This window comes from Tachysurus fulvidraco, chromosome 12 (genome assembly GCF_022655615.1).
Source record: "Tachysurus fulvidraco isolate hzauxx_2018 chromosome 12, HZAU_PFXX_2.0, whole genome shotgun sequence".
NCBI lineage: Eukaryota > Metazoa > Chordata > Actinopteri > Siluriformes > Bagridae > Tachysurus > Tachysurus fulvidraco.
In genome coordinates this window covers 402836-412751 of record NC_062529.1, presented here as the reverse complement: position 1 = coordinate 412751, position 9916 = coordinate 402836, and the positions used below count along the sequence as shown (strand labels likewise).

General features: G+C 43.7%; 2 protein-coding genes across 9 annotated transcripts in view; both read left to right on the top strand.

Annotated features, from left to right (window-relative positions):
• The window catches only part of prorp (protein only RNase P catalytic subunit), a 10928-nt gene extending 5795 nt beyond the window's left edge, over nt 1-5133 (top strand). For 6 of the 7 annotated variants that reach the window (XM_027134713.2, XM_027134715.2, XM_027134712.2 and 3 more), the window contains 4 exons: nt 1689-1796; nt 4343-4485; nt 4606-4801; nt 4880-5133. In XM_027134713.2, coding sequence (XP_026990514.1) covers nt 1689-1796; nt 4343-4485; nt 4606-4801; nt 4880-5011 — 579 coding nt within the window. In that variant the 3' untranslated portion in view covers nt 5012-5133. Of the gene's footprint in view, nt 1-1688; nt 1797-4342; nt 4486-4574; nt 4802-4879 lie in introns of those variants that run through there. The other variant, XM_027134717.2, reaches the window with a different exon arrangement.
• A 474-nt stretch (nt 5134-5607) lies between these two features.
• psma6a (proteasome 20S subunit alpha 6a) lies at nt 5608-8456 on the top strand. 2 transcript variants are annotated; one of them, XM_027134696.2, is made up of 7 exons: nt 5608-5792; nt 6259-6353; nt 7118-7199; nt 7296-7451; nt 7638-7816; nt 7920-8014; nt 8273-8456. In XM_027134696.2, the coding sequence occupies exons 1-7, from the start codon at nt 5717-5719 to the stop codon at nt 8328-8330; spliced, it is 741 nt and encodes a 246-aa protein (XP_026990497.2). In that variant the 5' UTR covers nt 5608-5716; the 3' UTR covers nt 8331-8456. The 2 variants fall into 2 exon arrangements, with proteins under 2 accessions (XP_026990497.2, XP_026990498.2); XM_027134697.2 differs by lacking the exon at nt 5608-5792 and adding an exon at nt 5816-5834.
• Nucleotides 8457-9916: the final 1460 nt, after the last annotated feature.

Sequence of the window (9916 nt, the reverse complement as noted above, 5' to 3'; positions counted from 1 at the left end):
CACACACACACTGCACAGGTCATATATTTATGTTCTCAGAGATGTTAAATATGTGACTGTGTGTAATTATAGCTTCATATGAATGCAAAACCTTTCATCCATTTAAAATATGTCAGTCACACACACACACACACACACACACACACACACACACACAGGTTATGTTTTACATTACAAAATGTATGCATATTAAACAATTAAAGTAATGAAACAAAAAGCCATTAATACTTTTTATTAAAGGTCATATTGAAGGAGCTCCAGGATAAAAACCTGCATAATAATAAAAATCAATAAGAAATAATAAAGCTCAGAGTTTTACACACACACACACACACACACAAACACTCACACACACACACACAAACACTCACACACACACACACAGTTAAGTGCACTTGTGGTTTCACTCACATTCTTTTTGTGTTTTGGTGTCTGTAACTTCTAGAAAGTCGTTTGTAATTCTTCAGTTACAGAACTGAAAGGGGTGTGAGTGTTTGTGTGTGTGTGTGTGTGTGTGTGTGTGTGTGTGTGTGTGTGTGTGTGTGTGTGTGTGTGTGTGTGTGTGTGTGATGTGCTGAAGGAGTCTCCTGTGTGTGTGTATTCTGCCAGCATTCTGGTTCAGAGACATATTAGTTTTAGTTTAGTTTTCCTCTCTACACATACACACACACACACACACACACACACACACACACACACACACACACACACACACACACACACAAACACAGCTGTTCAGAACAGAACAAAGATCAGCATCTCCTGTAACTTGTAGGTCACAGAATTCACAGACTTCCTCCTTCCTCCTCGTCCTTTGTTTGGTTGAATGGGACGTGGCATGTGGCCAAGAACAAAGTGAACAGAACATGAAAAGCAAACACAACAGTGGGGAAATTCCAGCTGAAGCTGAGCCAGAAGCTCCACCCTCACCTCCACAACACACACCTCTGTTCTCTACAACAGTCTCCTCATGCCACATCGCATTCCATGGGGTGTGTATTTTAGTCCTGCAGGCTACACACACACACACAGCACTGTGCTTTATTCCTTTTACACCACAACAGGACACAACAAAAATCTCAGCATGTTACAGAGAAACACAAAGAAGTGTAAACTCCTCTGTCCTGAAGATGTGGAGAACTTGGGATGTGGTAGCTCAGTGGTTAAGGTGTTGGGCTACTGATCGGAAGGTCATGGGTTCGAACCCCTCAGTTGCTCAGTTGTAAGTCACGCTGGATAAGTGTGTCTGCTAAATGCCGTAAATGTAAACTTCAAGCTCCAGCTTCACCTCTGACTGAGACACAGAGCTCACATTGGAAACATCACACACCTTCACTACATCATACACACACACACACACACTGGAGACTCCTTCAGTGCATAATACACACATACACAACTCTTTCACCACATCACACACATTTATAATCAGTTTATTCTCAGTGGAGTGTGTTCTGTTCGCGTCCCTGTTACCATGGAAATGAGAGTGAGTACATTAATATAAACCTGCTCTACAGTCAGAGCAGAGTTATGTTGTTAGAGAGAATTCATCACCACCTGAGGACCAATCAGAACAGGCCAGGACTGATGACAGAGGACAGATGTGTGTGAGAGCTGCAGTTTTATTAACATGTTTGTTTCTCTGATTGATTTTATTCTCAGATTGAATTTTTTGACTTTTTTCACAGGAGTTGGAAAGTTTTAAGATCTTTGTGAATAAAAGACCTGCTTTTGATGTCATCGTTGACGGCCTTAACGTTGCGAACATGGCGCCGAAGTGTGTGAAATCCGAGACGGTGAGTGTGTTCATCGCTTTCATACGGTTTATAAACAGTGGAAAGAATCTTTAAATGTAAAATGTTACTGAGTGAAATGATGTCTGTTCCGGTGTGTGTGAGGATTCAGTCATGCAGGTTTAGTGCACAGGGTTTAGTGTAAACAGTTTAGTGCACAGGGTTTAGTGCACAGGGTTTAGCGTAAACAGTTTAGTGCACAGGGTTTAGTGCACAGGGTTTAGTGTAAACAGTTTAGTGCACAGGGTTTAGTGCACAGGGTTTAGTGCACAGGGTTTAGCGTAAACGGTTTAGTGCACAGGGTTTAGCGCACAGGGTTTAGCACACAGGGTTTAGCGTAAACGGTTTAGTGCACAGGGTTTAGCGCACAGGGTTTAGCACACAGGGTTTAGCGTAAACGGTTTAGTGCACAGGGTTTAGCACACAGGGTTTAGCACACAGGGTTTAGCGTAAACGGTTTAGTGCACAGGGTTTAGCACACAGGGTTTAGTGCACAGGGTTTAGTGCACAGGGTTTAGCGCACAGGGTTTAGCGCACAGGGTTTAGCGCACAGGGTTTAGCGTAAGAGGTTTAGCACACAGGGTTTAGCACCCACTAGCCTTGTAGCTGGACACTAATGAGGTCTGGTTCATGGTGGAAAAGGAGTCACAGCAAATGAGAAGTCAGAAATAACTTGGAGATTTATTTATTAAAGACTTAGTTGTTAAAGATGTTGTTAAAAAAGCATCAGAAATAATTATGCAATATATTTTAGTGTGTGTGTGTGTGTGTGTGTGTGTGTGTGTGTGTGTGTGTGTGTGTGTGTGTGAAGTGAAACTGTATCCTCAGTGTGTGCATTAATCTGACGCTTTCCACTCAGTCATCTTGTTAATTCAGAAAACACACAATTACTCATCAGCGAAGAAGGGAAAAGTCTTCTGATAATGAAGCTCTTCCTCGTCTGTGGCTGCGACAGCGAGTCCCTGCTGCTTTACTTCTGCGTCTGACCTTGTTCCAGTTTTCTGTTCTCAGAACCTTTCTTGGCTTTGACTCGTCTGCTATTTTCAGTTGTGTTATTCCTCCACTCGCTCCATCCGCTTCACCAACCGGCATCGACGTAGAGACGCACGAACACACGAAAGGTCAGAGATCAACCCCTAATCCAGGGGCGTTAGACACACGGCCCGAGAAGAGGTCTAATCCAGGACACCGAATGAATTTACTGTCTAAATTTAAATCATCTGGACTGCAGTCAGATTGAAAGATCAATTTAAATGAGCTTAGTGAATCCACTAGGGGGCTAAACAGAGCACCAGCGCAGGAAACTCGGCTGTTCAGGGTTTTTTGCGGATGTTACGTTGTTCTTCTTTAATAAGAGAAATGTAATGTGATGGTTTGAGTGTGAGAACTGTCTCAGTCACCACATCTGGGGGGTTTATTTGTTTTATTGGAGGTCAAAGCAGAGAAATGGACACGAGTGTTACAGTGGTGATGTTCACTGAGCTGGATTCTTCTCAAGCAACACGTTCTACCTTTCCAGCTAAAAGAATCTGGAGCCCGTCGATGTCCTCATGACCATCACGTGATGAGGTGAAAGGTGGAAGGTTAAACAGGTTGTTCTGGTGAGGGTGGTGATTTCCAGCTAGTGTTCAGTACACGATTCACTTCCTCATGAAGAATCGGCAGAAATGCTAACAGTTGCTGATCCCAGCAGCATGTGTGAGAAGAGAGGAAACTGCCTCGGCCCTGCGGTGACCACGGTGACGGCTGTTCGCATTTCTCACGTGATTAACACGTCAGCACGTCTGATTCCAGAAACCTTGCACCATTTTTCTGCATTAATCATCTCAAGGAGCTTCAGGGAAAAGTTGTGCAACGCTGTGACGCTGAGTGATGCACTGAGTCTGATCTGCACTCTGTACAAACGAGAAGGCTACAGAAGATCCTGTGATGTGCAGCAGATACACAGCTAAAGTCTTTTCTCCTAAATCTAAAGTGAAAATCTAAAGCTAATAAAAAGGTTTTTTGCTGAAGGATGTTGATGTGAACTTTTATAGAAAGCTGTGAAACCGACAGCGTGTCACGACTGAGTGTCACTTCCTCCTGTGTTAATACCAGAACACTAACCTGCTGCTATTTATAACTCCAGGAAGAAGGATGCGAACCTCAGCAGTCTTGGCTCCTCTCTTCTTCTGCAACATTCCAGGCTTTTCCTTCAGCAGGTTATTATTAGCGTGTGTTTTGTGTGTGACTCTGCAGCCTTAACACACTTCCTTCACTTGTATAAGACGCAAATTCCTCTACCACAGGATGCAGACTGGGGATGAGTCACTGTCCCACACCACAGGCCTCAGATGCATCAGACACAACACGGGGGATACACACACACACACACACACACACACTCTCTCTCTCTCTACGGAGTCTATGCTTTATAGAAACATGAGATTGAATATGAAGGCAGTATGTCCACACAATCCCACAATGCTGTGTGTGTGTGTGTGTGTGTGTGTGTGTGTGTGTGTGTGTGTGTGTGTGTGTGTGTGTGTGTGTGTGTGTGTGTCCTGTAGCTGTTAGCAGTGGTCTCAGAGCTTCAGGGTCTGAATGTTCTGGTTCTGGGCAGAAAACACATGCAGCAACCGTCACGCAACTGGAACAGACATGATATGAACCAGATCAAACAGAAAGCACACTGCTTCTTCACCGAGAACATGTAAGTCACACACACACACACACACACACACACACACACACACACACACACGTGATGCACAATACACTGCTCATGTACTCCATTTCCAGACTCACTACATAAAATTAGTCCTGATCTCAGTTCAGAAGATGATCCATTCCTGCTCTACGCCGCATTGCATTCTGGGAACCACTGTAACTTTGTGAGCCGGGACCTGATGAGGGATCACAAGGCGTGTCTCCCAGACAGCATCACACGACGCCTCTTCTTCAAGTGGCAGCGAGGACACCAGCTTGTGCTCAGTCACTTCATCCCGGGGAAAAGGATTCGCTTTCAGGTGAGGATTTCAAACATATAGAACACAAACCACATTTATTGTGCAGCTAAATCAAAGGTTTTTGTTCTTTTTTTTTAGAGGACATCATGTTACGATACGATCGTCCAGAGTCAGGGACAGATGTGGCACGTACCCTACGACGAGACCAGAGGAACCAGGAGCACGCATGAAGTTCCACAGAGGTGGCTGTGTCTCAGTAACCGTGTGTGAGATGTGGACAGAATGTACAGGTTCATTAGGAAATGGATCTCACCGTCATCGTAGTGAATCATACAGTGAATAAACTTTTGTTTACTGCTTTGGGAACCAATAATAAAGAAATATGAGGAAGAAACAAATCGAATGGGTTTCGTGTGTTGATGAAAAAATAACATACACAATTATTCTGACTCACTGATGCCTTTAAATATAAGATGAAGGAATATAAAGTAATAACATAGTTCTAGGTTGAATATATTTACAGTGATTATGCTTCAAAAACTCATATAAAGTCATACATTTGACTTATTATCGACATAAATGTGAAATTTACATTTAAATATTGGTTTCTTATAAACACCTATATGAGCTACATAAATAAATACTGTCGCGTAACCCGGATATGAATCCATCATATTGGGGTAATTGTTTCCGGGGGTTGCGAAACACTTCATATTACTCTTAGTGGTGTGCGTTATTTATCGCGCCCGAATTCGGGAAACGCACCGCCTTCTTGTTATGATTGGCTACGGTCGGGTTCTTTTCTGCGATATGATTGGACTATAGATTTTCCGTCGCGTTGTAACGCACCTATTAGCCAATCCGCTTACAGCGGGTGGGGTTTGTCTGAATATGGGTAGGGTTTAAAGTTGCCAGAGTAAGAAGTAACCGGCTCTGGTTCATCTTCGTGAATTTATTTAAAACAAATAAATTGCGATGTCTCGGGGTTCGAGTGCAGGATTTGACCGCCACATCACTATATTCTCTCCGGAGGGTCGACTTTACCAAGTCGGTGGGTAAAAGCCTCAGCATCAGAGTGCTGAAGAAACCGAAAGTGTGTAAATGCTCAGTCACGGACAGCAGCGTTAGCTTAGCATAGCCTTAGCTTAGCGTTAGCGACAGAGAGATTATTAAGGTTATATAAGTTGTTATTTATTTCATGTCATTGTTTGTAAAGAAAGCAGAAATGATGTGATATAAGAGATAATCTGTTGTTTAATAACAGGACACAATAGCAGTGTGTGCAGCAGTTAGCTGTGTGCTACAGTGCTACAGAAACACTGAGGCTGCTTATTAGACTTATTAGACTAAGAGAAGTTCATCATTGGATCATTTGTTTATCAGTAAACAGCGCGTTGTTTCTCACACTGATATTTTAGCACATTAATAGTCACTAATAAATGTTATTTACTTTGCATCAGCAGCTGCGACTTTTTCCCGGTACAGACAATAATGAGGTTCTTTACTTTCCCCCACAGAGTATGCGTTCAAGGCCATTAACCAGGGAGGACTGACCTCAGTAGCGGTGCGGGGGAAAGACTGTGCTGTCGTAGTGACGCAGAAAAAAGTTCCTGTAAGATGTTTTAACCAAACAGATCTGTGTCTCCGTGTGTGTGTCTGTGTCTCCGTGTGTGTGTCTGTGTCTCCGTGTGTGTGTCTGTGTCTCCGTGTGTGTGTCTGTGTCTCCGTGTGTGTGTCTGTGTCTCCCTGTGTGTGTCTGTGTCTCCGTGTGTGTGTCTGTGGCTCCGTGTGTGTGTCTGTGGCTCCCTGTGTGTGTCTGTGGCTCCCTGTGTGTGTCTGTGGCTCCCTGTGTGTGTCTGTGGCTCCCTGTGTGTGTCTGTGGCTCCCTGTGTGTGTCTGTGGCTCCCTGTGTGTGTCTGTGGCTCCCTGTGTGTGTCTGTGGCTCCCTGTGTGTGTCTGTGGCTCCCTGTGTGTGTCTGTGGCTCCGTGTGTGTGTCTGTGTCTCCGTGTGTGTGTCTGTGTCTCCGTGTGTGTGTCTGTGTCTCCGTGTGTGTGTCTGTGTCTCCGTGTGTGTGTCTGTGTCTCCGTGTGTGTGTCTGTGGCTCCGTGTGTGTGTCTGTGGCTCCCTGTGTGTGTCTGTGGCTCCCTGTGTGTGTCTGTGGCTCCCTGTGTGTTCTCTCTCTCTCTCTCTCTCTCTCTCTCTCTCTCTCTCTCTCTCTCTCTCTCTCTCTCTCTCTCACTGTCGATTATTTTAATGTCGAGTTGTTTGAGCGGTGAAACTCGACTTTTCTTGATAATTTGTGATAACAAATGATATGACTCTTTGAACCAAGCTGAAATTACCATCACTTGTCATCCCTTCTTACTGTTTTTTAGGACAAACTACTGGATGCATCTACAGTTACTCACTTATTCAGAATAACAGAGAACATCGGTTGTGTGATGACCGGCATGACAGGTGAAGGCTTCAGCAGTGACTTTTTTATGGTTAAGATTAGACACAAACTGCTGTGGGATGAGAGGGATAAAATACTGTGTGTGTTTGTGTGTGTAGCTGACAGCAAGTCACAAGTACAAAGGGCTCGCTACGAAGCTGCTAACTGGATGTATAAGTACGGATACGAGATCCCAGTGGACATGCTGTGTAAGAGGATCGCAGATATATCTCAGGTGTACACGCAGAACGCAGAGATGAGACCGCTCGGCTGCTGTAAGTCAAGTCTCACGTTACATGTCTGTGTCAACTCAAATTAGTGAAATAGAACACACTAAATGTCCTGCTATAAAATACACATCTATCTCAGCTTTGTTTTATAATCAGGGTACAAAAACCTTTGCACCAACAGTTCTAACGACATGCCAAATGCTGTAAATGTGGTGGATTGTTTTGGGTCAGGTATGATCGTGGTCGGGGTGGATGAGGAGTGCGGGCCGCAGGTCTATAAGTGCGACCCTGCAGGTTATTACTGCGGCTTTAAAGCCACAGCCGCCGGCGTCAAACAGACCGAGGCCACCAGCTTCCTGGAGAAAAAGGTCAAGAAGAAGTTAGACTGGACCTTCGAGCAGACCATCGAGGTAGCGCATTCCTGCGTGACTTTCTTACAGAGAGAATTTTCTACTCTTTCATTGATTAACAAATGGTGTTCATTTTAAATCCCATTTCTTTTTGATCTGACAGACTGCAATCAGCTGCTTGTCCACAGTTCTGTCCATCGACTTTAAACCTTCAGAGCTGGAAGTGGGCGTAATCACCACACAGGAGCCCAGGTTCAGGTGAGGAAAACAAGCTCCGCCCTTAAACTGCACTCTGATTGTTACTCATACACACACACACACAGACACACACACACTTCTTACTGATTTTATGGCAATAGCTGCAGAAAACACACACACACACACACACACACACACAGTGTAGGCAAACGAGAGTTGAGTGACAGTAAACAATTGCTGTGTGTAAAAGTGCACATATGGAGACAGTAATGTGTAGTTTTGATATTCGTGTTTTGTCTGTTTTTATTTCTGTCACAGGATTCTGCCTCAGTCTGAGATCGACACTCACCTGGTGTCCTTGTCTGAGCGTGATTGATACGATCTGTAAGAAGCAGAACTACGACCTGTCCTGAGTTCAGGTGGCCCTGCACATCTCTCCCTCCATGCTGTTTATTCTGCTTTCTCCTGCACCGCCCCAATAAAACTCCACTGTTTTTGAAAATCTGTTTGTGCTGCTTTCATTTATTTAACTCCTCCCACTCTGTAGAGAGAAACCATCACGTGTTTCTAAGGTGATGACGTTCAAACAGGAATTAATCCCCCAGCCTGCATTATTTATGTGTTACCCTGAAATGGGCAGCTTCCTCCTCGTGTTGTGAGCAGTGGGTAATTGTAGCATTGTGCTATCTGATATTCAGGATGTTTAATAAGGACATTTTCGAGTAGATTATCGTCCATCACTGAGTCTCTGTTTATCTGCATGTCATTTCCTCCTGACCTGTGTGGGATGCTGCAGTTTCCCTCACAACACACTGTCACGGTCTCTCTCTCTTTTACTGTCTCTCTCTCTCAGTCTGTCTCTCTGCTGCACTGGTATAGGACCAGGTGATTTGACAAAGATATCAAGTCAAGAAGCTTTTATTGTCACTTCAGTCATATATCATGATTCTCATGTAGTGTATACATCGTGTTATTTCTGTAATAAAATTATGATAAAAATGTGACATTTATTCAGCTTCTGATTAGAAAAAAAAGTGTAATAAGCAGTAAAAATGTCCAACAGTATTGATATTATAATCATCATAACACCTTGGACACACTTCTGTCCTTCTGCCTGTGGACCGTTGCCTCTGTCTGTCTGTGTTTCAGTCGAAAGGATTTTGGAGTGTACACACTCTTGTGGCATAAATGTGTCCCACGTGTGAGCTCTGATTTTTCCCTGCATTTGCATATAGTTGATGTTCCAGCCTCTGGGTTAATAAATGAAATGTGATAAATCCCCGAAGAAAAAAAAAACAGTGTGTGTGAGACAGACGGGTTTTCCAGCTGACGTTTCTCAGATCAAACTGAATCATTGTGTGTGTGTGTGTGTGTGTGTGTGTGTGTGTGTGTGTGTGTGTGCAATCCAAAGTGAGAGTTCTGACTCTGTGATTTTGATGAGTGTGTGAGTTTTCTCAGGAGAGTGACGCTCGAGTCTGAGGCACAGGTACAGCCCCTCAGGTTAGTATTTAAATGACAGAAACCGCACACGTCACCTTTCCATCTGCATTTACGGTAAAGAGAAGCTTAAAGAAGGCAGAAGTCTCACTTCATACTCTCGCAACTCACAAACGAACAACACAATCAGTGAGCAGTGTGAATGGCAGTTAACACCAACATGACACTTTACTGCAGTCTCTCTGGGTTTGAGTGAAACCATCGATCAGCATGGCCACCGTTTCACTTCCTGTTACAGCACATTAACAGATTTATATGTGTATGAAAATAAACAGATTAAATCTGTGTGTGTATTACGTGTGGAAGGAGTCTCCAGTGTCAGTGCTGTAACAGTCAGAGGTAAAGCTGGACCTTACGACAGTTTACACTTCTTTGCAGTTTCTCAGGTTTGATATTCTCAATTCTGACCTAATCTTAATTTAATTTAACTGTGTCAGTAATACTATAAATATTAACACACTTTAC